The sequence below is a fragment of the Muscardinus avellanarius genome (genome assembly GCF_963383645.1).
Source record: "Muscardinus avellanarius genome assembly, chromosome: 2".
NCBI classification, from domain to species: Eukaryota; Metazoa; Chordata; class Mammalia; order Rodentia; family Gliridae; genus Muscardinus; species Muscardinus avellanarius.
In genome coordinates, this window is record NC_137787.1 from 125,963,080 (window position 1) to 125,990,004 (window position 26,925).

At 37.5% G+C, this 26,925-nt stretch overlaps 1 protein-coding gene across 5 annotated transcripts in view; it reads left to right on the forward strand.

Moving 5' to 3' along the window:
- Nucleotides 1-26,925, forward strand: part of PAN3 (poly(A) specific ribonuclease subunit PAN3) — a gene marked incomplete at both ends in the record, with an annotated part of 174,037 nt that overhangs the window by 41,050 nt on the left and 106,062 nt on the right. For all 5 annotated transcript variants that reach the window (XM_080689997.1, XM_080689996.1, XM_080689998.1 and 2 more), the window contains 3 exons: nt 5,544-5,665; nt 8,171-8,237; nt 11,043-11,113. In XM_080689997.1, the coding sequence (XP_080546123.1) occupies nt 5,544-5,665; nt 8,171-8,237; nt 11,043-11,113 (260 nt within the window). The remainder of the gene's footprint in view (nt 1-5,543; nt 5,666-8,170; nt 8,238-11,042; nt 11,114-26,925) is intronic.

Sequence of the window (26,925 nt, forward strand, 5' to 3'; positions counted from 1 at the left end):
CTTTTGGGGAGATATTTTAAAAAATTCAAGGTGGATTGGATTGGATCCGTCTGCCTCTCCTGAATACTGGCCGCTGCTGCTACCACCATTTTGGTTCGTCTCCGTGAAACTTTTTCTTACTTAGTGTGTTGTTCAGAGATCCTGAGCATGAGGGACAGGAACAGTCTACTTTTGGAGAGATTTCTTCAAAAGTTCAAGGTGGATTTGGTTGGATCTGTCTGTCTCTCCTGAATACTGGCTTCCGCCACCACTGCTGCCTTCTTGGTCTCCTAGTATATTGTTGTTAAGTATTCCTGTGCATGTGTGGCAGGAGCAGTCTGCTTTCTGATCTCTTCTGGGACATCCCTCCAAAAATCACTTTCTTTTGCAGTGGCAGGTGCTGCGCTGCAGTCTTGCCTCTAATTCTGCCATTTTCCACTTTCTCTCCTATATTTCAGATGGGATGTGATGACTGGAAATGTTTCTGTGTGTTGTCCCAATCAACTATAAAATCAAAATCTTTTGTCCAGGGTTTCTCAGGGGGATGCATATCCTATTCGGCTGTTGCTAACCATCACTGCTGCAGCTGTGGTTGCTGCTGCAGCTGCAACTGCAGCTGCCACCATCTTCCTCCCTCTTCAATATTTTTTAATAAAAGAAAACAGTATGTGTCTTTTGCAGGAGTTGGGGGCCAAGTACTTAGTAGCAATGTGTTTTATCTCCCTGCCAAGAGCGGAGGCCCACAGCTTCACCATGGAGAGTGGGTTCTGCTGCTCTGAGTGTACCCAGCCCCAGGACTGCGCAGAGGAGCGCAGCGGCCAGGAGCACCCTTGCCTTCTGGGATTCCGCATGCCTCCAGCCGACTTGATTATGCGGGGCACCATCTGCACCTCGAACATTTTTCTTACATAGTATGTTGTCCAGAGTTCCTGAGCATGTGGAGCAGGTGTAGTCTCCTTTTGGGGGAGATTTCCTCAAAAGTTCAGGGTAGACTAGAATGAATCTACCTGCCTCTTCCTGATACTGGCTGTTGCCGCTGCCGCCATCTTGGCCCTCCTCCAGAGCATTTTTCATACATAGTATGTTGTCCAGAATTCCTGAGCATGTGGGGCAGGAGCGGTCTTTTTTGGAGTAGATTTCTCCCAACAGTTTAAGGTGGGTGGGATTGGATTTTTCTAGCTCTCCTGAATACTGGCTGCCGCTGCTGTCTCCACCATCTTGGTCCGTCCAATTTTTATTTCTTGATAAAAACTAGACTGGAAGTTTATAAGAATTTTTTTTTTCGGGTCTGGAGATGGAACCTAGGGTCATTTGACCTCCGAGCTACACCCCCTGCCCTATTTTTTATTCTTTTTTTTTTTTTTTTGGTGGTGCTAGGGTTCCTGGAAACCCTTCTACCTCCAGGCTACACTCCCAGACCTTTTTTTCCCCCCAAAAAAACAGGGTCTCTTAAGCCAGCATGGCTGGCTTTGAACCAGTGCAATCCTCCTGTCTCTGCCTCCCAAGTGTGGGGATTACAAGCGTGCGCCACCATGCCCGGCATATTTTTTATTCTTTATTTTGAAACAGGGTCTCACTAAGTTGCAAAGGGCCTCATTAAGTAGCTGAGGCTGTCTGCGAACTGCGATCCTCCAGTCTCAGCCTCCCAAATGTTGGGATTACAAGCGTGCACCACCATGCCTGGCTATAATATGGTTTATTGTCTTCCAGTATCAGTTTAGATTTCATTAGTTCTACTCATATCTATGCTTATGAGCATATGAAGATCTAGTGAATCTTGCTTTCAAGATAAGTGGTAGCATATACCTGTAATCCTAGTACTTGGAAGGCTGAGACAGGAAGATTGGAAGCTTGAGACCAGCCTCAACAACTTATTAGTATGACTCTCACCAACCTAGGGAGACCATCTTTCTTTTTCTTTTTCTTTTTCCCTTTCTTTTTCTTTTCTTTTTCTTCTTTTTTCTTGGTGGTACTGGGGATGGAACCCTTCTACCTTGGGCTACACTCCCAGACCTATTTTATATTTTTTATTTGGAAATAGGGTCTCTTAAACCAGCAAGGCTGGCTTTAATCCTGTGAAATCCTCCTGTCTCTGCCTCCCAAGCACGGGGATTACAAGCATGCGCCACCATGCCCAGCGAGACCATCTTTCTAAACAAAAAGGGCTGGGACTGTAACTTGGAGGTAGAATGTTCCCCCTTGGGTTGAGTCTTTACTATGGGAAAAAAAAAGATGCTGCATTAAAAATTTTTACTCTGGAATTGTGTTAAATATAATTAAATCCTGTTTGATTGGGAAAAGTTATAGAGCAGATGTTTTGGTGCAATGAAGAAACTTCTCCCTTTAGGATTTCTTGGTTATTATTATCATTAGGAAAATAACTATACTATAGAAAAGTGAGTAAAGATTAAGCTCTTCCATCATATAGCACACGATCTTTAACATCTTGACATACTTTTTCAATCTTAATTTCTTTGTGTATGTACAGTCATTTTATACTATAAATAAAATTTGCTCCTCTTCTCTTTGCATTGTAAATTGTTACTACACTAAAGAGGAAAAGTACTAGTTCTCTCTATTTTATTTTATTTTATTATTTTATTTTTGTGGTACTGAGGATTGAACCCAGGGTGATTCTACCTTCGAATACACTCTCAGCCCGGTTTTATTTTTAAACAGGGTCTCACTAAATTATAAAAGGGCCTCATTAATTTGCTGAGGCTGGTCACGAACCTATGATCCTCCTGTCTCAGCCTCACAAGTACTGGGATTACAAGTGTGCACCACCATGCCTGGCCATGGTTCTATGTTCTGCTATATTTTAACACAAAACTTCTTACACCAGATGTTCTCTACCTCTCTGGCATCATCTGGGTGTCTTACAGTTTGACTTTGACAGTAATTATCTGGAGTTAATATAAGCCCCACAGGTTAAGGGCTCAGTCCCACATGCCAAATGGCCCTCTCTGCTTCTCTTGCCATACACTTCAGACACAAATTGGAAGTAATAGTCCCCTAGGTTATATTTCTTTCAGATTTGGCTGTAAATTGGGGTTCCCACCACTCCTCCTCAGTGCTACGATAGAACTCAGGAAAACGTATATGTTTACTGGTTTATTATAAGGATCCAGTGAAAATGAAGGGAAGATGAGGTGTGGAAGGATCCTAAGCTCAGGGGCTTCTGTCCCTATAGGGTTGTGCTGTGCCATCTTTCTGGCTCATGGTTGTTTGCCAACCCACTCTTTAGCCACTGGATCCTTCCTGGAAGAGAGATGGGGGATGGGCTGAAAGTTCTGAGCCTATAATAGTGGCTTGGTCATTGTGGTGACCAGGCCATCTTCTAGGAGACCCTCACTAAGAGTCACTTCATTAGCATAAAAGGTGCTCCTATTAACCAGGAAATTCCAAGGAATTTAGGAGCCCTATATCAGGAACCAGGGTCAGAAACTAAATAAGACAAAAGGTACCTAACATCACTTAGGATGTTATAAGAGTTTTAGAAGCTGTGTGCCAGGAACTGGAGACAAAGATGAAAGATTTTATCACAATAATTTAGCAGTTAGAATTATTTAATCTTTATTGTCCTAATTTTCTTGTGTGTGTGTGTGTGTGTGTGTGTGTGTGTGTGTGTGTGGTACTGGGGGTAGAACCCAGGGGCTTTCTACCTCCGCTCTGTATTCCCAGACCTATTTTATACTTTATTTGGAAACAGGGTCTCACTAAGTTGCTGAGAGCCTCACTAAATAGCCAAGGCTAACTTCAAACCTGTGCGATCCTCCTGTCTCAGCCTCTCATGTGCAGGGATTACAAGGGTGCACAAACCACGACCAGCATTTATTGTCCTAATTTTCTATAACCTTTTATTATGGAAAAATTTAAACTTTGATGAAAGTAGAGAGAATAGTATAGTTATCCTCGGGCACCTGACTTCAACCATTGGTGCTGTGCCGGTTGTTTTTGTCTAATTCTCCCAGTTCTGTTTCATTTTCCTGGAGTATTTTAAGCAAGTTCAGTACATTAGTTAGAGTGATTTTAAATTATTTTATAGTAGTCTGACTTCAGTGGATTACATTCGTCTCATTGGGCATTTCACCTCATTTCTCTTTCTTTCCTTTTTGGTACTGGGGATTGAATCCAGGGTTCTTCTATCTCTGAGCTACACTTTGGTTTTATTTTGAAACAGTGTTTTGCTAAGTTGCTGAGGCTGGTCTTAAACCAGATCTTTCTTGGCTTCCCAAATACTGGGATTACAGGTACATGCCACAATACATGACTTCTTTTCTTAAAAATAATACTTTTAATATTTGTGTATAAATCAACTTGATGAACATCTTCATATATAAATCTTAGGTACTTCTGGTTATTTTCTTTAGTCATATCTCAAGTTGTAATCAGTTATTAGCCATTAAAAAAAGATTATTTCAGTCAGGCGTGGTAGCACACGTTTGTGATCCCAGTACTTGGGAGGCTGAGACAGGAGGATCCCAGGTTCTCTGTCAGCCTCAGCTATTTAATGAGGCCCTCTGCAACTTAGTGAGACCCTGTTTCTCTACACCTGGGGGTAGCTTGAAGGTTGTGTGCCCCTGGTTTAATCCCCAGTACCGCAAAACATAACAGCCTGCTTGCTTGCTTGTTTGTTTGTTTATTTTTTACTAAGTAGCTGAGGCTGGCCATGAACCTGGGATCCTCCTGTCTCAGCCTCCCAAGTACTGGGATACAAGCACGCCCAGCTATAAAGTAACATTTTAATTTTGGACATTTTGAGGAATAAAAGAAAAATCACCTCAGATTGCTTTCCAAGGAGATCCTATGTCTGCCTATTAAACATTTTTAGTTTGTATTTTATTTGGGGGTCCATGGGTTCTCAGTGACTGGAGAAGGGCAACTCCACTTGTGGATTAGCTTACTGATAAAGTGTAAAGCTTGGTACATAACCAAGAAAGTAGCTTAGAAAGTAGCTGCATGTCAAGTGCCCAGGAAGCAGCATTCAGACACCTATCTCCAGCACTCTGTTATGCAGTGGATTGCCCTTCGCTCCAGGTTCCTTCTCTCTGCTCTGAAATCAACAGAACATGTCATTTTAACCTGAACTTCATCTCATTGCTGCCTTTGCAGACTCTCCTTGAATTCTGCGTTAGTGTGAGTCTGCTGGTCTATTTCAAAAGATGTGTTAATGAGAAACAGTCTTGACAAACTACCTCTGTTTATCATGAATGATTTCAGGGGAAATTGTAGTGATCTGTTGTCCTTTTGCCAAGTTAAAGCAAAAAACTTGATGAGGAAACTAGACAGCCAAATGTGGTTTCTTCATGTTATAAAGTGGCTTTTAAGTGATTAAATGAGGTCACTATTTTTGTGGGAACAAAGTAGTTAATGTGAGCATTGTTTAATAATAGCTTCTTAGAGCTGAACAGATCTTAATTGATCTTGTGTTAGGAACTGTCAAGTAAAAGTAAATATAGTAGAGAATTAAGACTTTTAAACTTATTTAGGAACATATAAGCAAAAATTAATGTTTTGTTCTCTTAAGTAATTTTAAATGCTTGGATTTCTTTCTCTTTCAGTTCCTGGAATGGATGGAGGTGCTTTAACTGATACAGGTCTCACAGATTCCTTTTTCAGTACCAGCTTTATTGGAGTCAATGGATTTGGAAGCCCCATGGAAACAAAGTTTCCCTTGATGCAGGTATTCTTTTTATTTATTTATTTTTGGTGGTACTGGGGTTCCTGGAAGTCCTTCTACCTCCAGGCTACACTCCCAGACCTAATTTTACATTTTCATTTGGAAACAGGGTCTCCTAAGCCAGCGCGCATGGCTGGCTTCAAACCTGCGTGATCCTCCTGTCTCTGCCTCCCAGGCGTGGGGATTACAAGCATGCGCCACCATGCCTGGCTTGATGCAGGTGTTCTTGGTGTGAATTTATATTGCACCAAACAGTGAAGCTTATTCCAGGGCAGAAATATCCACATGGTTCTTTTATTCCTGAATTGTTCAAATGGGAGGCAAGATTTTAAGAGATGATGAGATAGGTGGGGTAGAGGCAAGCATCCCCTGTAGGACTGGCATCAGTGAGAACTTTCAGGGTTAAGAGCCTGGGAAGGGGGATGTCGGTGAATATGTATAGAGTAGACTAGTTTCTTGTCTTTGTGTTGTATGTATGATAATTACACTTGGTAGTGATGGTAGTAGTTTTTAAAAACTTTTTGACATAAATAATACATACATACAATATAAAAGTTAAAAGTTATGAAGGGTCTCCCATTAATCTTCATAGGGAAGACCACCCTTACTAGTACCAGTTTCCTGGGTTTCCTTATAGCAATATTCTTTGCATGTGGAAGAATATTGATAGCTTTATTTAGAGTTTAAAATTAAAAGCCACTGTATGTCGTTGACTTTTATATTAAAATGTATTTGAATTTTTTTTCCCTTTGTGGTACTAGGGATGGAACCCAGGGGCTTTCTACTTCTGGGCTACACTCCTAGATCTATTTTATATTTTATTTGGAAACAGGGTCTCACTAAGTTGCTGAGAGCCTCACTAACTAGCTCATGCTGGGTTCAAACCTGCACGATCCTCCTGTCTCATCCTCCCAAGCACTGGGATTACAGGTGTGTGCCACCACACAGGGCTCTTGAATTGTTTTTAACCCATTTTGTAGCTAACTTCTTTTTGTTAAATGACTGCATGCAAAGCTGAGGACATTTTTGTTTACATTATTTTTATTTATTTATAAAGCAGGATTTTGTAGAATTGGAAATTATTCTAGAGTTGTTAATTGGAAAACTGCCCTAATAGTTTGTGTTGTCCTTTCTCGTTTCTGTAATGCCTTACTGGATGGCCTCCACGTGTGCAGTGCGATATTTAAAAACAAAAGTGATAAGTCATCATTTCAAGTTGGACTGATTTTAAGAGGTCTTAGGAAGCTAGTGCTTTTCTGAATGATTTTAACTTATTTTTTGTGTAAAAGCTAAGGTTTCATGTAGGTATACACTCTAAGGTCATTTGGATTATAAGTGCTTAAGTAAATGTGTTCAGGGATATATACATGAATTTTTGTTTTGTTTTGTTTTGCGGGTGTGGGGATGGAACCCACGGGCATTTGACCTCCGAGCTACACCCCCTGCCCTATTTTTTATTCTTTATTTTGAAACAGGGTCTCACTAAGTTACAGAGGGCCTCATTAAGTAGCTGAGGCTGTCTGCGAACCACGATCCTCCTGTCTCAGCCTCCTGAATTCTGGGATTACAAGCGTGCATCACCACGCTCAGCCAATGGTTTAATTTTTAATGAGCAATTAAATGTATAGTTAAATTTTTTTCAATTGCTGTGAGCCACTATTTCAAATAATACACTAAAATTCTCCCCTCTCCTTTTTAATTCTGCAGAAACTGTTGAGTGACTTAAGTTAGGGATACAGAATTAAAACAGCTGGAGGTATTCAGTTAGAAGTTGTAGGAAGACAAGGATTTATTTGTAGGCATGAGGGCCTTCTAGGATGGGGGGCAGAGAGCCAACAGTGAGTGAAGAACGGAGAGGGTATGTTAGAAACAGAACAGCCCGCTTGTAAGCTCTCAGGAGTCCTCTAAGGCATGTGGAGGATAATACAAACAGAACATCACAGTATTATTGACTTCATAAAGGTACTTTACATCCTCTCAGATGGAAAGTGGAATTTATATTTTATGGATAAGGAAGCTTAATAGTTAACGTGTCTTGGCTAGGCCGAAAAGTTAATGGAAGTATAATTTAAATAAGACTGCAGTGCTGGGCGTGGTGGCGCACGCTTGTAATCCCCGCCCTTGGGAGGCAGAGAGGATCCTGCAGGTTCGAAGCCAGCCGCGCGCGCCGGTTTAGGTGACCCTGTTTCCAAATAAAAATGTAAAAAGACTGCAACTTTGCCTTTAAATACCTGGTTAGAGAGTTTAGCTTTCATTTGATGTGTTGCACTGAGTCTTTGGAAGCTTTGTATAGAAAGTTTTAATTCAAACAGCAATATTTACAGGAAAATTAGTTTAAACTGTCACTGATGTGAAAGATGTATTAAAGGAGAGAAGCAAAGAAGGGTCAGTTTTAATTTTGTGTTTCTCAGTGACTTTCTATACTTACATATTTACACACACACACACACACACACACACACACACACACGTTGTTGTTGTTGTTTTTTGTTTTTTTTTCTTTTTCAGAGAATGACTAATAGTAGCAGTTCCCCAAGCCTTCTGAATGACAGTGCCAAGCCATATGCAGGCCATGGTAAGACTTGGTCTCCTTTGCGTGTGTGTGTGTGTGTGTGTGTGTGTGTGTGTGTGTGTATTTCTGATTCTAAAAGCAATTATACACATTGTAGAAATTTTGCAGTTTATAAATAGGTATTAAGTAGAAAATAAAAATCATCTATTTTGCCCCTCAGGGATAACTTAATAAGATTTATATTTCTCTATTTTTCCTATATATTTATAGATAAAATAGTAAAGATAACACGAAACATACTTAATAATGAGTATATCTTGATCACCAAAAATTCTATTTTTAATTTTCTTTTTTTTTTTGTGGGTCTGGGGATGGAACCCAGGGGCATTCTACCTCCAAGCCAAAGCCCCTGCCCTATTTTTTATTCTTTATTTTGAAACAGGGTCTCACTGAGTTGCAGAGGGCCTCACTAAGTAGCTGAGGCTGTCCTCGAACTGCGATTCTCTTGTCTCAGCCTCCCAAATGCTGGGATTACAAGCGTGCACCACCACACCCAACACTATTTTTAAATTTCATAATTTATTTAACAACTTTTTTTTTTTTTTTGCGGTACTGGGGATGGAACCCAGGGGCATTCTACCTCTGAGCTCCACCTTCAGCACTATTTTTTGTTCTTTATTTTGAAACAGGGTCTCACTGAGTTGCAAAGGGCCTTACTAAGTAGATGAGGCTGTCCTCAAACCTTGATCCTCCTGTCTTAGCCTCCCATATGCTGGGATTACAGTGTGGTCCACCATGCTCGGCCCTTAACTACTATTTTTTTTAAACAACTGTACTTTAGTAAACTCTGTTTCAGTACTCTAAATCATTTCTTTTGGATATATGTTAGAAGTGGAATTATTTAAAAGTGATGTACATTTTTAACAATAACAAATTTCCAGACTTTTCTGTGTTCAATTTTTAAAAAATGTTCACTGATATTTTCTAAAACTGTAACAGATGAGTATTACGAGTAAGATGTTAGTAATTATTAATGATGAAAATAAAAACTTGCATGTTTAGTATTTCCTGTGATAGACATTTTATGTTTTTGTGTTGAGTTTTTATCACTGTTTCAAAATTTTAGCCTTATACTATAGAAAACAAAGTAACATTTTAACAGTGAACAAAAGCATTAGAAACTAAATTTTAGCATTATGTATTTTCATATTCTCATAGTTTAGGTGTTGATTTTTAAATGATATCAAAGTAAACATAGAGGATGAATAACATATAAATAAAACTACCAATTTTTATGTGTATTAAATATAATATAAATATTTTTTTCTATTAGTTTTCTTTCTTAACATTATTATTTAATATAAAGTTAATTTCAATTCTAAGGAATGGTTAGACTATAAAAATTTAGATAGGAGGCAGAAATTAAGCAGACACACACACATAACATTATGAAGCTATTTAAATATCTTTTAAGTGAAGATATTTAGTATTTAGGATTTCACAAGATTTGTTTTTCTCAAATTGGTACTGGGGATTGAATCAGGGGTGTACTATTTCTGAGCTACACCTCTAACCCTATTTTTTTCAGTTTTTGATGGGTTCTTGCTAAGTTGCTGAAGCTGGTCTTGAACCTCTAATCCTCCTGTCTCAGTGTCCCAAGTACTGAGATTAGAGGCTTGTGTTACCATGCTTCGCTGTGTCATAGATAATCTAATGAGATTAAAAAATACAGAAGTGAAAATAAAATATTACATCATATGTCATGCTATTTCAGATACTCTTCTGATTTGTACAGTGAGAAATAAGAAGTATAATTTTATTGTAATTTCTGGTTGCAGAGGAATGGAATATTGAACCTATAAAAAACTTTGGATTTTATGTTTAGTTTTTGAAGCATTTAATATTTTCATCTTTAAAAACAGTAATTTAGAAGTCAGAAGTGGTGGCAAATGCTTATAGTCCCAGCATTTGGGAGACTGAGTAGGATTGCAGTTTCAGGACAGCCTCAGCTACTACTTAGTGAGGCTCTTTACAACTCAGTGAGACCCTGTTTCAAAATAAAGAATAAAAAATAGGGGTGGGGGTGTAGTTTGAAGGTAGAATATCCATCCCCAGTACCGAAAAACCACCACCACCACCACCAAAACAAAAAACAAGAATTTATTTTCTATTTAGTAAGAATATCAAATATGTGTTGTTAAACTTGAAGAATGAAATAGTTTATAGAGTACATTTTTTCCCCCATTTGTTGTGGTACTGGGGTTTGAACACAGGGGTGATCTACTTCTGAATTATACTCCTAGTCCACTCCTTCTTACTGAAACAGTCTTGCTGAGTTACCTGTGCTGGCTTTGAACCTTAGATCTTGCCTCTCAGCCTTCTAAGTACTAGGATTGCAGGCTTGCAGCACCACAGCTGGCAGAGTAAATGGTTTTAAGGTCTTGCCAGTGTTTTTAAACCCAAGTGTGATCGACGCCTCCCGCATCCCCTTTTTCCTTCTCAGGATTTGGTCTCAAAGACATAAACTTTTATTTACTAGAGATGGACTTACTTCCTTTATACACACAGTTTCAATAACATGATTAATAGTTTTTTCCCCCTCTATTTGATTTTTATTTTTAAACAAACAGATATAGCTCAATCCTTAGAGATTCTGAATAAGTATATAGTGAATATGGGCTGAGTGAATTATTCATCAAGTTTTGTTTCATTCACTTAGAAAATATTTGAATGTCCACTACGTGTGAGGCACTGAGTTTAACTATTTTCGTATATAGTTTATAGTGTAGGCATTGTCAAGTTAACACTTATTAGGTTTGTGGTTTACCAGAGTTGTCTGTATGGAAACTTATATAACTTGCCTTCCAGATGCTCTAACTTCACCTGCTTCATCCTTGTTTAATGACTTTGGTGCCCTCAACATCTCTCAGAGAAGAAAGGTACGTTAAATTGAAACAACTTGAGTGTTACTAAATGGCATTTACTGGTGATGGCTGGGATTGTTATCTCCATAGTGTCAGTATTTTCTTGTGTGGAGGCAGAGCTTCTTATGAACTGAAATGTTTTTCTTGCCTTTTGTTTACCTTTTTCTCTTATATATGAAATTTTATTCAATCTCTATGCAAGGAATAGAGAGATTTTATAAGAAGACATAAAGTCCTACTACTTATTTTTGTACATTTTTCTTTATCTTAATATACTCTGTCTTTGAGCTAGTATGTAAATTAGAGTTGACTGTAAATGTGACCTGATATAGGCATGTTATTCATGTTTTAATTGCCTTTTTTTACTGCTTTGTCTAAATTTCAAAGATTTTCCTATAATATAAACTGGTCATCATTACTAGGAATTGAGGTTAATAAACCATGTGTATATTTTTATAATATTTTATAAGGACTGATACTGTGATAAGTTGAAATGAATAGTTTGATGCCTTTGAGTCTTAGTGAAAGTCATGTTAATTCTCACATTAAGAAAGTGGTCTTGGTCTTTTGGTTAGGAACAGCCTTGTAAATCTTGGCAGCAATTACTACAGAGTTATAGTATTCTGTTTCCTAAGTCATGGGAGAAAGATGGAATATAAAAGTATTTTAGAAAAAGTGACATGAACTTCAGATGCTTTGGGAAGGATCTGGTTAGAGGGTGGTATAAAATAAAGTTCAGAAAGACTGGTGGTGATGGTTTCACAACATGTTTGTCTCCAATCTCCCTGAGTTGTATATATTATATATGTAAAGTTTAGATAGTTCAGGAAGACTAGATGTTTTTAAGGAAAAACAGATTTTAGTGTTCAAGTATAATCATATTAACAATATATGTGCCTAATATTTTCTTCTTGAGACATGCATGAGAATAAGAAGGTAATTAGAGTTTTTAAGAGCTGGGTGTGGCGGTACATGTTTGTAATCCCGGTATTTGGGAGGCTGAGAGAGGAGGATTGAAGGTTCTCAGCTATTTAGTAAAGCCCTCTGCAACTTAGTGAGACCCTGTTTTAAATAAAGAATAAAAAAATAGGACTAGGGGTATAGCTTAGAGGTAGAATACCCCTGGGTTCAATCCCTAGTGCCTCGGGGTGGGGAAAGGAAAGGTATTTTAAGTAGCTGGTATTGATATAATAAAATATATGGATTTGATTTTATAGTTGTCTTTTAGTGACTGTCATCAAGAATAAATTTGTTCTTGTTTTACATAGTTTTCTCTCAAGTTAGAAAAGTTTGTAAATGCATGTATTAGTATTCAAATAGAGTTGGGTGCCAGGGACCCGTTGGCAGTAGTGAAAGGACCCTAGACAAAGCCTGTCAGTTTGGAAGAAAATAAACTGGAAAACAGGTATACTTTGGGAATTAAGTGGAATCAATCTGGAACTCTTTAGGAGTTAGTAAACCTTGTCATTGGGTTTCCCCTGATGGCTTTTCTCATATTAAAAAATAATAGCTAACTGAAATAATTAGCATTTCTGATGTATGAGTAGAAAGTAAAACTATAATTGTAAATGAATACTTAAAGGTATTCTTAATATGAAAAGTTGGCTGCATATATCTTAAAGTTAAAAACAACAATTTAGAGCTGTTGACATGTATTTTTGAGAAAGTAGTAAAATTATTTTGGATTGGGAAAGGGAAGATACAGACCCTATTTTTTTTTAAATTTAGAGGGAAATAATAAAAGGAAACATTACTACAATTGTAATCTCAATATTTGAAGAGATATTAGGATATATTTTAGAGGAAGTAGAGTAATGTAGTGAGGTGAAGATTCTGCTGTGATTTTTGAGGTCTAGATCTCTTCTTAACTTTGTGACCTTGGGCCAGCCTTCTAGGCTATAATCTTCACATCTGTGAAATACAAGCCTGTTTTTTGTTTTTTCCTGGAAACCCTTCTACCTCCAGGTTACACTCCCAGACCTATTTTGTACTTTTTATTTGGAAACAGGGTCTCTTAAGCCAACGTGGCTGGCTTTGAACCTGTGCAATCCTCCTGTCTCTGCATCCCAAGCACAGGGATTACAAGCGTGCGCCACCACGCCCAGCTAAGCCTGTTTTAAATAGTTGTGTTTTTATTTCTAAAACCCAATGTCTGTCTAAATTGAAAGCACCTACATATTAATCTCTACCGAGAAATTCAATGTTCTTTCAATTTTTATTTAAACTATATACAGTCCAGGGATACATCAAGATTTTCCAGTGATGGGCTATACTGTGCGGTATCTGTGTGGATAAATGTTGGCATATGTTTTTAAATTGTAAGTGATTGACTTGAGAAAGTTTAAAGTCTCTTAGTATTAGAAATACTCTTGGCAGAAGAACTAGTATACCTTGCACATTGTGAATTGCAGTCTTGTGAAGACTGCCTGTTTTTTTTTTGTAGTAGTGATTCACGTTTGTTTAATGATGTAATTTTAGAGGAAGTAAATCAAAATTATGTGACTAATTATAATTTCAGGTTGAATAGGCTAGCATGATTATTTAGATGATTACAGCATGATTTAATGATGTCAGAGAAGAGGTAGTTAGACCATTCTTGCCACCATTTCATGGCTTGCAAAATGAACCATTTTCTAAGAAACCCAGTTGGGTCAAACCCTGAGCTCGGTATGTTGATTTTTGACTATGAAGTATGTGGCTTATTGGGATAAAATCATTTAATGCCAGGTGTAGTGGTGCACACTTGTAATACCAGCGTTTGGGAGGCTGAGACAGGAGGATCGTGGTTTGCAGACAGCCTCAGCTACTACTTAGTGAGGCCTTTTGCAACTCAGTGAGACCCTTTTTCAAAATAAAAAATAAAAACTAGGGCTAGGGGTTGTAATTCGGATGTAGAATGCCCCTGTGTTCCATCCCCATTATTGCCAAGAAAAAAAAAAATCATTTAAATATCTTTTCTGTAGGGAGCTTTACTATATGTAATACAGAAAATTAAAGATAAGACTGATATTTAACCCTGTTTCCCTCAAATGTAACTGGAGAGGTAAAAACATGAACCCACTAGAGAATATTTACACTAAAACTTATTCAGTAGTGAAATTTATTTTATTTTTTTGGGGGGGTACTGGAGATTGAACTTGGGTATTATATTCCGAGCTATAACCCCAGCCCTAGTTTTGTTTGTTTGTTTGTTTGTTTGTGGTACTGGGGATGGAACCCAGGGACCTTTACCTCCAGGCTACATTCCCAGACTCATTTTATATTTTATTTGGAAACAGGGTCTCACAAAGTTGCTGAGAGCCTCACTAAGTAGCTGAGGCTGGCTTTGAACTTGTGCGATCCTCCTGTCTCAGCCTCCCAAGTGTGAGGATTACAAGCCTGGGCCACCTAGTTTTTATTTATATTTATAGTTACATTTAAAAATAATCTATTGATTACAAAGTAACAGAGAATACTTCAGATTCATGAATATTTATGGAGGAGAGATATTTTGACTTGAGAGAGGGAGGGGGAGATACAATGAGGATGAGAATACACTAGAGGATAATACTTGAAGAAATCTTAGTATTGGATGGCACAGTCGAGCATGGATATGAAAGACAGTGCTTCTGTGATCTAGACAGGCTGGAAAATATTGGGTAAGAAATCCTTTGTTAACAAAGTATCTTTTTAACAAAGGTAGATGTTTAAATGCAGATATTTATCAGTGAGGTGATGCAGGCCCACTGCTTTTGATGAGTACAAGTCACAGGCAAAATGAGAAGTCTTCACAGTTTGTATCTAGCAATCTTTGCTTCCCTTTTGATATCTTTCTAATCTAATAACCTTTATCTTCGGTTTTTATTCAACTAATTATTATTTTACTCAGTCCTCTACTTCACCCTTCCCCCAAACAAAAAGCTTTGGTACCTGTAATTTACATTTCTTTGTTTGAGTTACTTTAGTGTGTTGTTTTGGTCAGTATGCAACTTTACCTGCACATTTGCATTAAGTTTCCAATAGTGGGATAACAGATTTTCACTTTTGTCATTTGTTTAAAACTTTAATAATTTAAAATTCTCTGGAGTTAGGAGGCAAAGATTTTTGAAATATCATGTTTCTTCTTGACTCTAAAGCTCTTAAGTAAGAGGGAAGTAGGATGAAAAGGGGGCTAATGGTCTGTTTGTGAGGAGATGTGGATGGTGGGGAGGTCTAGTTCTGGATTATTCTGCTTGAGAGAAAAATGTTTGAGTGGCACTTCTGCTTTCTTTCTTGTTTGAACCCTGTTTGGGCCCCTCTTTGTACTGTTGTATTTTTTTTTGTGTGTGTGTGTGTGTGTGGTACTGGGAATAGAACCCTCCGAGTGACAGCCCCCGCCCTATTTTTTTTTAATCTTTATTTTGAAACAGGGTTTTACTGAGCTGCAAAGAACCTCACTAAGTAGCTGAGGCTGTCTGTCAACCATGATTCTCCTGTATTAGCCTCCCAAATGTTGGGATTTCCAGTGTGTACCACCACGCCCTGCTTGTTGTCTATCTTAAGAACATCCACTCCTCTCTGTCATCTCTGTTTCAAAATTTACTGATTATGAGTATTTTCTTAAAAGTATGACTAATTTGACATTTAAAGTTTTTCTTGTAACTTTTTCTTTTCTTTTTTTTGTGGTACTGGGGTTCCTGGAAGCCCTTCGACCTCCAGGCTACACTCCCAGACCTATTTTAAATTTTTTTTTATTTTTAGAAACAGAGTTTCTTAAGCCAGGGGGCTGGCTTGGAACCAGTGCGATCCTCCTGTCTCCACCTCCCAAGCGTGGGGATTACAAGCGTGCGCCACCACGTCTGGCCTTCTTGTAACATTTTTGTTGTAAAAATTTTGAAAGATAACTTATCTCTAGGCAACAAATTGTGGAATAACAATGAGACTAGAGTCAATTTACTAGAGTTTTTTAGAAAGGTAAACATGCAGAAATTAATAAGATTACATTACAGACAATTGGGAATTAAATCTTTTCTAGGTCCTGCTGATTGTTAGGTTTTTTGGCAATCAAACCAATTATTTAAAAAAATAAAAATAGGGAGAAGATAGAAAAGAAACTGAAAAATAGCTGACATTTTATTTTATTATTATTTTATTTTTATTTTTTGCGGGTCTGGGGTTGGAACCCAGGGGCATTTGACCTCCGAGCTACACCCCCTGCCCTATTTTTTATCATTTATTTTGAAACCCTGTTTCACTGAGTTGCAGATGGCCTCACTAAGTGGCTGAGGCTGTCCACGAACCGCGATCCTCCAGGTCTCAGCCTCCCGAATGCTGGGATTACAAGCGTGCACCACCACGCCTGGCAATAGCTGACATTTTAAAGAAAGTTCCAGTCAAACAATCTATAAAACCCCTGTTTGTAAGTTTTTGTTTGTTTGTTTGTTTGTTTTTTCCCAGTACTGGGGATGAACCAAGGGGTATTCTACCTCAGAGCTATATCCCCAGCCCTATTTTTTATTCTCAGTTTTTTTTTTTTGTTGTTTTTTGTTTTGCGGGTCTGGGAATGGAACCCAGAGGTATTTGACCTCTGAGCTATACCCCCTGCCCAATTTTTTATTCTTTATTTTGAAACAGGGTCTCACTGAGTTGCAGAGGGCCTCACTAAGTAGCTGAGGCTGTCTGTGAACCGGGATCCTCCGGTCTCAGCCTCCCAAATGCTGGGATTACAAGCATGCACCACCACGCCTGGCTTATTCTCAGTTTTGAAACAGGGTCTAAGTTGTAAAGGGCTTCACTAAGTAGATGAGGCTTGTTGTGGCAAAGCTGTTATCCTCCTTTCTCAGCTTCCAAGTGTGCACCACCATGTCCAGCTGTTTTTAAGTTTATATGTGTTCTAAAGGAAATAATATACAGTTTTACTTGGTATTTAGATTTTTAGTCAGCTATGTCGTTTATTGTATATAAGATCCTTTTTTTTTTTCCGTACTGGGGGTTGAACGCAGGGGCATTCTACCTCTGAGCTATACCACCAGCCCTATTTTTCATTCTTTATTTTGAAATGAGGACTCAGTAAGTTGCTGAGGCTGTCCATGAACTTGAGATCCTCCTGTTTCAGCCTTCCAAATTACTGGGATTATAATTATATACCACTACATTGGGCTTAAAATCTTTTACACATGAATTATTTTATGGCCATGTTTCTATGGAAAATTGTTTGGCATTTTAAATTGATTTCCTCAAACTACTCTTCCTTTGCTGAAGTCACTAAACCTTGCCTCATTCCATTTGCCAAGTTCTGGGAATCTGTACTATCCTAGGTTGGTTTTAGGCTTAGAGATTTAAATATATCTGCCCCTTATGGAAACTCCTAGGTGGGGGAGCACCATATGTACTACCTGTTTATAGTTTGTTCAGAGCCTCCTATTTCTCTCAAAGAACAAACATTTGAAATTATACTGAGCCAGTAGTTCTGAATAATGGGCATCATTTTAGAGTTTAGAGTTGGATGAGAGGCAATTGTAATGGAATCCTCATTTCTTCACTGATTATTTTTGTGCCCTTAGTACACCTTTTTGTTTCTTCATTTGCAAAATGAGAAAAATAATATTTAGTATCTACTATGTAGAATTGTTTTGGGAACTAATTAGGATATGTTGCCTGGCACAGAAATGCCAAATAACGGGTAGTTGTTATTGGTAGTAAGTAATAGGTGGTGTCAGCTACACCTTTGAAATTAAATATTACTAAGTAAACAAGCATCTCTTGCTACTCAGTCTGGATTAGACTGTATTGAAATTGTCCACTGGAAAAGTGGCTCTGTCCTCTGCTCTAGGACTATTCATCTTGAGGTATTCAGTCCTTTTTTCTCCTAAAGATTTTGTTTTTCTTGCCACAAAACTTCCTGTTAGTCTCTCAAACATGTTCTCCAAATGTGAAAATCCATCAGAAGTTGTGTCGTGTTGTGGCAGTCAAATAAGAGCTTGATATTTATTTATATTGATGTTGATTTTCTGAACGTTTCAGGATACTGAGTTCTTTTATAAATTAAATGTTTTACAGTTTATTATACTATTTAATTACTCCCAAAATTCTTTGTGCGGGTTTTTATTTTTTTCATTTTGGGAAATGGAAGATTTGAGAAATCAAGTAGTTTACCTAAAACAATATAGATAACATTTCAGAGTAAGGGGAACATTTCTCTATTACATAGAACTAAATGAGAAGAATAAGCTGACTGAGACTTTTATAATGTGAAAGAGTTGGTAAAGAAAGGCCACTGGCTATATGGAGAAGTGAAGATAAAACATTTATTAACTTGTTTCATCTTCATTTACATGATTATCTCAGTGTAAATTTCCATCAACTAATTATTTGGACCATAATACATAATTTTGATAATTGATAGAAAAATTCAGCACATGGCCAGGCGTGGTGGTGCACGCTTGTAATCCCAGAGTTTAGGAGGCTGAGACAGGAGGACCGGACCGCACAGGTTCGAAGCCAGCCTCAGCTACTTAGTGAGGCTCTCAGCAACTTAGTTAGACCCTGTCTCCAAATAAAGTATAAAATAGGTCTGGGAGTATAGCCAGGAGGTAGAAAGCTTCAGTACCACCAAAAAAAAAAAAAAAAAAGAAGAAGAAGAAGAAGAAAAAGAAAAATGCAGCACAAATTTATATATTCCTAATTCTAGATACTGGTTATTTTAGTTTGATAAAACTGGGATGTAACAATCTTTAATATCATTCTAATTTTGTAAGCCTTAAGATTGATTACTGATGCTGTTGAACTTCCCTTTTATGTTTATTGGCTATTGGTGCTTCATATTCTTAGTTTATTTTTCTAATGGACTTTAAAAAATATTCATTATAAGAGCTCTTTGTATGTTGAAGAACTAAACTTTTGTCATATTTCTCACTGTTTCCCCAAATTTCAGATGTAATATATGCTGTCTTGCCAACTCTGATTATTTTGTATTATGTATGTTAAAAAAACAAAATAGTATGCTAATTTTTACTAAAAGAACATGCTAATTCCCAACTAGATGAGTTAGTAATTTTGAACAGAAAGAGCTGCTACTGTTTTTATATAATTAATTTGATTACACTGTTGTTTTTATTGCTAATGATCTGTAGTAATCAACTTTCCTTAACAATTGGCTGTGTTCTCTCTGATTTTAATAGAAAGATTTAAATAATCTTTCTGTTATCTCTAGACCGAGTTTATTCTTTTTTAAAAATATGCAAGTGGTATTTGATTGAAACTTGTTTAACAATATGGTAGTTCCTACAGAAAAAGACTCAAATTTGAAAGAGCACATAATGACTTAGCAGGATTGCGATGAGATTGAGATGTGCCTCGGAAAGAATGTATTTTGTTGTAACAAGTGAGGGGCACAACCATGTACATTCTGTACTTACTTTTTTTTTTTCAATACTGGGGATTGAACCCAGGGGTATTCTCCCTTCTACCTATATTTCCAGACCTATTTTTTATTCCTTATTTTAAAACAGAGTCTTGCTAAGTTGGAGAATACCTCAGTAAGTATCTGGTGCTGGCTGTGAATCTGGGATGCTCCTGTCTCAGCCTCTCAAGTACTGCGATTACAAGCATGTGCCACTACTCCCGGCCTTTGGACTTTCTTTTTAATTGGTACTTTGTGTACAGTGACCATTTGTTTTGTTGAATTAAGAATGATTGTTCATCAAGAGATGAATGGATCACAAAATTATGGGATATGTATATAATGGAATTTTACTCAGCCATAAAGGACAGAATTGCATCATTTGTGGGGGAAAGGATGGCTATGGAGATCATTATGCTAAGTGAGAACAGTCAGTCACAAAAAGTAAAAAAGCCAGATGCTCTCCTTAATAAGTGGAAGCTAGGGAGCAAAAGGGTCATAGGAGGAACTCTAGACAAAGGAGGAGAAACCATAGATGAAGAAATAAGGCGGCCTATTTGAGGGGGCGGGGGGAGGGAGATTTCCTAATGTACACGATGTACATTCATAAACATATCAGAGTCAATCAGTAAGCCAAACATGAGGAGGGAGCGGGGAAGAAATGGGGTGGAAATTGGGGAAGGGCTAAATAAGAGATATATGCATGTATGCCTCTACCATCTTGTACCCCATTAAGATGTATGACTACAATGCACCAATAAAAATTTTTAAAAAGAATGATTTCTCCTAATTTGTTATTACAAAGGAAATTTATTCTATCGATTGATCTACAGGAAGCACGAGTAAGATTTTGTTTTGGAAGTTTTTTTTATTTTTTAATGGTGGTATGGCAGTTAACTTGCCACCATATTTAAGCGTGTAAATTGAATTTTTTGATTTTTATACATAATATGCAATGCCATTGGCTATAGTCATTTAGTTTTATAGCTTAGGAGATTTTGGTAAAACTGGTGCATTTGCAACTTTATTTTTTTATTTTATTTTATTTTTTTTTAATTGATGGTACTGGGGGTGGAACCCAGAGGCTTTCCACGTCCGGGCTATACTCCCAGACCTTTTTAATATTTTATTTGGAAACAGGGTCTCACTAAATTGCTGAGCCTCACTAAGTAGCTGAGGCTGGCTTCGAACCTGTGCGATCCTCCTGTCTCAGCCTCCCAAGCGCGGGGATTACAAGCGTGCGCCACCACGGCCAGCTGCATTTGCAAACTTTAAAGAGGAATAATTTATTCTGAAATTAGCTGATTGGCTTCTTTACGGTTTACTCTGGTTGCATTTAAAAAATGTAGAGCTGGTTTTGAAAGTTTGGACTTATTGGTGATCCATTTTTGTTTTTCTAAGAAGGAGGCATGGGGAATGAATTAATAAAGATGAGTATAGAATTCTTATTCACAAATATGCTAGCCGAATTTTAAACTACATTTAACCAAAATCATGTTGTTTTTCTTAACTCTATTTTATTCCCCAATTTTGTTTTCACATTTTGAAAACTGGGATAGAGAACACTTAATTTTATTTCTTATTTCTTTGAATGAAGGCTATAGCTGTTTTTATCATTTATTCCATTCCTGCTGATTAGATTCAAGAAGATTGATTCATTTCAGTTTAGTTGGAATATTTATAAAACGGTGACTAGTTTTTTGTGTGTGCAGTATTGAAGATTGAACCTAGGGGTGTTCTACCATTGAACTACAACCTCATTCCTTTTTATTTTTTATTTTGAGATGGGGTCATGCTAAATTGCCCAGGCTGGATTCCAACTATCCAGGCTGGACTATCCTCCTGCCCTCAGCCTCCCAAATCACCAAGATCACAGCCATGTGCCAGTGCATCCAGCTGCAGTAGAGTTCATTGAATTGAAGACCTAACCTTATATTAGTTGTGAGAAAATAGGCAACTACTTTTAACCTTTTCTGAGTTTACTTCTCTTATTGGTAAAGTTGAGATAGAGTTGATACAATAGGCACATTCTCACAGTATTTTCCATATTAAATGTATTAATGGATGTTAAGTGCTTAGAATAGTGCCTTGTGCTTATCAAATAGTAATTCCAGTCTTCTATTGCTTATGAACCTGACATTTAGGATGTGTGTGTGTGTGTGTGTGTGTGTGTGTGTGTGTGTGTGTATGATACTGGGGATGGAACCCACAGGCATTCTACCTCCAAGTTATAGCCAGATTTTTTATTCTTTATTTTCAAACAGGGTCTCACTAAGTTGTGGAGGGCCTCACTAAGTAGCTGATGCTGGCTGGGAACCTATGGTCCTCCTGTCTTAGTCTCCCAAGTACTGGGATAACAAATATGCACCATCATACCCGGTTCAACCAAGGGGCATTCTACCTCCGAGCTACACCCCGAGCCGTATTTTCTTATTCTTTATTTTTTAAACAAGGTTTTACTAAGTTGTGGAGGGCCTCACTAAGTAGCTGAGGCTGGCCTTGAACCTGCAATCCTCCTGTTTCAGCCTCCCAAGTACTGGGATTTCAAGTGTGCGTCACCACATCCACCTTAAGAACATGTTTATATGATTTGAATGTATACAGGATCACTTTCATTAACTGCTATCTTAGTTTAATTAACTATAACTTTCATTAACTACTATCTTAGTTTAAATTAATTATAATAAAGAGCATTTTTGAAGATATTCTGCCTCATTTCAAGATTGAACTTCCAAGTATACACATATATTAAGTCAAAGAAAATCTTTTGCTAATAAGCCAGTAGGTATTTTAGCATAATGATTACTTTAGTAAAAAAACTAAAGTAAAAAAATGTAGGGCTCATTACAGGTGATAGTTTATTGTTGAATTGACTGTCCTGACTTAAAAAAAATGACTAATTTCCCCTAAGTATTTTAACAGTTTTAGCATGGTACTTTATTTTGCTGTATCTTGTATTCTGTTTCCATTCTTAGGCAAGAGGGTGTAAGAAATTGCAATTTGACTAAAAATTTATTCTGGTTTTGTTTAGCAAGAATATTCTAACCTCTGTGTGTGTATGTGTATGTGACATAAAAGATCTTTGTAATATAAGGTTTTAAGAATGGAGTATTCTTATATGTGTTTTTAAATGTACATAGATGATTAGTCTCCTAACTTTCTGACTTATAACAGAACTTAGAAAATGTGTACATGTGTTTGTGTAGATGAATAATCTCTGCTATATTTCATACAATTTAGATGAGTTTTTATATACCTTTTTCTTTTATTCTATCTGCAGATGACTTTTGTATTGGCTGTATGAATTAAAAAGTCTTTTCATTTACAGTAATTTGCCCTGAGTCTTTTAACAGTGATGGTCTTTTTCTGTAACCTTCCTACACCTACCTATTATTGTCTGTATTTAAACAACAAAAACACAAAAAACTTGATATGTTTTCATGGAAAGAGCACAGTTAATGACAGTGAGTGGAGAAACAAAATAAAACATTAATTTTTATACAGACCAGTTTCCAGGAACCCCAGTACCACCATACATTTTTTTTGTTTTGGTGGTACTGGGGTTCCTGGAAACTCTTCTCCCTCCGTGCTATACTCCCAGACCTATTCATATAATTTTATTTGGAAACAGGGTCTCTTAAGCCAGTGTGGCTGGCTTCGAACATGCACGATCCTCCTGTTTCTGCCTCCCAAGCTCGGGGATTACAAGTGTGCACCACCACGCCTGGCTGTAATTTTTAATTTTTATTTAAAATTGTTTTGCTTGTTTGCTTGCTTGTTTATTATTTATTTGTTTATTTATTTATTTATTGCCGTACGGGGATGGAACCCAGGGACATTCTGTCTTCAAGCTACACCCTCAGCCCTATTTTTTATTTTATATTTTGAAACAGTGTCTCACTGAGTTGCAAAGGGCCTCACTAAGTAGTAGCTGAAGCTGTCCACGAACCAGGTTCCTCCTGTCAGCCTCCCAAAATGCTAGGATTACAAGCATGAGCCACCACTCCCGGCTTGCTTATTCATTTTTATAGTACTGGAGATTGAACCCAGGGGTGCTCTACCATTTTACTACATCCCTAGTCCTTTTTATTTTTTTATTTTTGAGACAGGGACCCACTGAATTGTACCATGTTGGCTTTAGACTTGTGTTCTCCCTGCCTCACTCTCCCAGGTAGATGGGACTACAGGCAAATGCCACTTTGCTCAGCCTGCTTTAGTTTATTTTTATTTGTAAGCTTTATATCCATGGATAAAATTCATAGAGCCTAAGCTATAATGGTTTATAAATTTGGATTTATTAGTATAAATTAAGTATTGTGGGAGCCTTTAAAAATCAAATGTGTTAGTACTCCTGCTAGTAATTTATGTATAAGTAGATCTCTGTGTTAATGGATATTTAGAAGTTAATTTTTTGATTTAAAAATTCAAATGATTTTAGCCGGGTACACGCTTGTAATCCCTGCGCTTGGGAGGTGGAGACAGGAGGATCGTGCAGTTTCGAAGCCAGCCGCGCTGGCTTAAGAGACCCTGTTTCCAAAAATAAAAGTAGGTCTGGGAGTGTAGCCCGGAGGTAGAAGGGCTTCCAGGAACCCCAGTACCACCAAAAAAAAAAAAAAAAAAAAAAAAAAAGGAAAAAAATTCCAAATGATTCCAACCAGTTTGGGGTCTGTTTTTTCTACCAGTGAATTTAGATTAACCACTGATCATTAGTGGAACTCTAGTCTTGTATCGAATTCTCATAATTACAGAGATGCTAAAATAGCAGGAAATTTAGTTAAGAGTATTTGGAGTAAGAGTAATTTGTGAAAAAAATGCGGGCTTATTTGGAAATAAGCATATAGTAAATATAGGCCAGAGATTTCTAGTCAGTGGGCTTCATACTCTCAGGAAGTAGTTGTTGAGTTGTAAAGACAGAGAAGATAATGAACTTGTATATTCATTAAGTAGCCTGTGAAGGAAGATATATTTAATATATATGCATTGCTTTTTTCAAATGTGTGAAGATGTTCTGAATAATAAAGTAGAAATAATTTTAAATTGTCTTTTTTGTGGTACTGGGGATGGAACTCGGGGGTCTTCTACTTCTTAGCTATAATTAAAGATGTATTTTATATTTTATTTATTTTTTTTGTTTTGTGGTACTGGGGTTGGAACCCAGAGGCTTTCTACCTCTGGGCTATACTCCCAGTCCTATTTTATATTTTATTTGGAAACAGGGTCTCACTAAGTTGCTGAGAGCCTAAGTAGCTGAGGCTGGCTTTGAACCTGTGCGATCCTCCTGTCTCAGCCTTCCGAGTGCGGGGATTACAAGCGTGCGCCACCACGCCCGGCTTATATTTTATTTGGAACAGGATCTCACTAAGTTGCTGAGAGCCTCACTAAACTGCTGTGCCTGGAAGATCACTAAACCTCTGTGATCATCTTGCCTCAGCCTTCCAAATACTGGGATCACAAGTGTGTGCCACCACGGCTGGCCCTTAAACTGTCATTTAAATCATTCATTGTTTCAGAGAACGAATAGTTAAAGTGGCATTTGTTTTTGATGTTCAAAGGGGTACTCACAATTCAGGGAATTATCCTGGTATAGTATTTTGATTTTTCTAGTCGTAATGATTAGAGTTTGATAGGCGGTAATGTTTGGCTGATAATATGAAGCACTTTGGAGATGGTGCTATTTTGCAGTTACTAAGTTGCTTTGAGTTTGTTACTAATTTCATTTTCTATATAAGCATGGTTGTTTATAGGTTGTTCTTTAGATTCTTAACTTTTTTTGGGAAAAGAATAGTTATTAATGACTTGTATTTCTAGGAAAAGCAGAGTGCTTATACCAAAATGTTGAATGAATGAATGAATGAATGAATGAATGAAAAAAGTTGTGTGTACATTTATTCTTCAAAACTCAAACAGTCCTAACATTAGCTTTTCTGTTCTTTGATGTAGTGAGCTAGGCTTACCTCGTTTGTTAGGAATGAGTGATTTTCTTCAGTCCTCAACCATTGAAATTGACCTGTATAATACAAAATAAGGTCTATGAACAACCAGGGCTTTGGGAGCCACGAGTAATGGTCCCAAAGACTCTGTCTGTTTAGTTCAGACTTCAAAGGGTCCAGAAGTTATAAGGAGAGCCAGGCGTGGTGGCGCACGCTTGTAATCCCAGCACTTGGGAGGCTAAGACAGGAGGATCACATAGGTTTAAAACCAGCCTCAACTACTTAGGTTCTCAGCAACTTAGTGAGAGCGTGTTTCCAAATAAAATATAAAATAGGTCTGGGAGTATAGCCCAGGAGTAGAAAAGCCCCTGGATTACACCCTCAGTACTACCAAAAAAAAAAAAAAAAAAGTTATAAGGAGTGCAGTGTTAAACTTTTAAAACCCTACCCCTCTTCATGTTTGAAGTGCCCCTTTTCTGTCTATATCACTAGCTGCTGCTTATTGAGATCTGTTCTCTGGCATCCTTGAGAACATCTTTACTACTCATACCAGCGCTTCTTGCACTGTTGGGTACTTTTCAGAAATGTAGTGTCTCAGGCCTCACTCTAGGCCCATTGAAGAAAAATCTTTTTCTGGAGGCTCAGTATTGGGCGGGGGGGTGGGGGGTGGGGGGGTGCATCTCAGAGCAAGTATGACCTACATTTCCAGCCTCAGAATCTTTATTTTAACAAGATCCCTAGAAAATTCATATGTTCATTATAATCTTGAGAGACATCTCTAGAATAAATTCTCAAACTTTTTCTTATTCTCAAAAACTTAATCAAGACTAAAGGTGTTTTAAAAAAGAAATCCTAAAACTATTTTAACTGCTATGTTACTGGTTCATTTAAATTTTGTGAAGAGAGACAAAAAAACAATCATTTTTTATAGTGACTAGAGATTAAAGTAGATATTGTATTTATTAGAGAGGAAGTAAACAAAGTTATGGGCTCTGCTGAATATTTTCCTACAGGAAGCAGGGATTGGGAATTGTGGTATACAACATCCACTTAATATGCGGTGGAGCAGAAAAGCAGGTTATCAATAGGACATGGCATTTTTAAATGCTTCCACTTTATAATAACCAGCCTGGTGGGAATGGCCATGCTAACCAAAGTAGAGGATCTTTAAGCGAATGCCCCTTCTGTTTCTATCATTGCCTTTTCAAGGTCAGTCTGAGTAAGAACTTTGGAAGGGAAGAGGGGTTGTTGCTTTACTTTGCAGAAATATCCAGAAATTTTTCGTAAATAAACTTTCCCATAAGATTTTGCTTGCTTCTCTTATTTCCTGAATATTTATTTGACTTCCCTCTAATTTAGCTTCTGCTTCATTCAGCTCATCACCAGTAGTTGTTTTTAGCTGACTAGATCTTTTTACAATCAGGCCATGGCTCTTTTTTGCATTGTAATTGCTTGGACAATGACTCATAAGGGGTAGTTTTGTTCCCGCCTGCAGAGAAAATGTGTCAATATCTGGAGCCTTTTTTGGTTGTCACAGT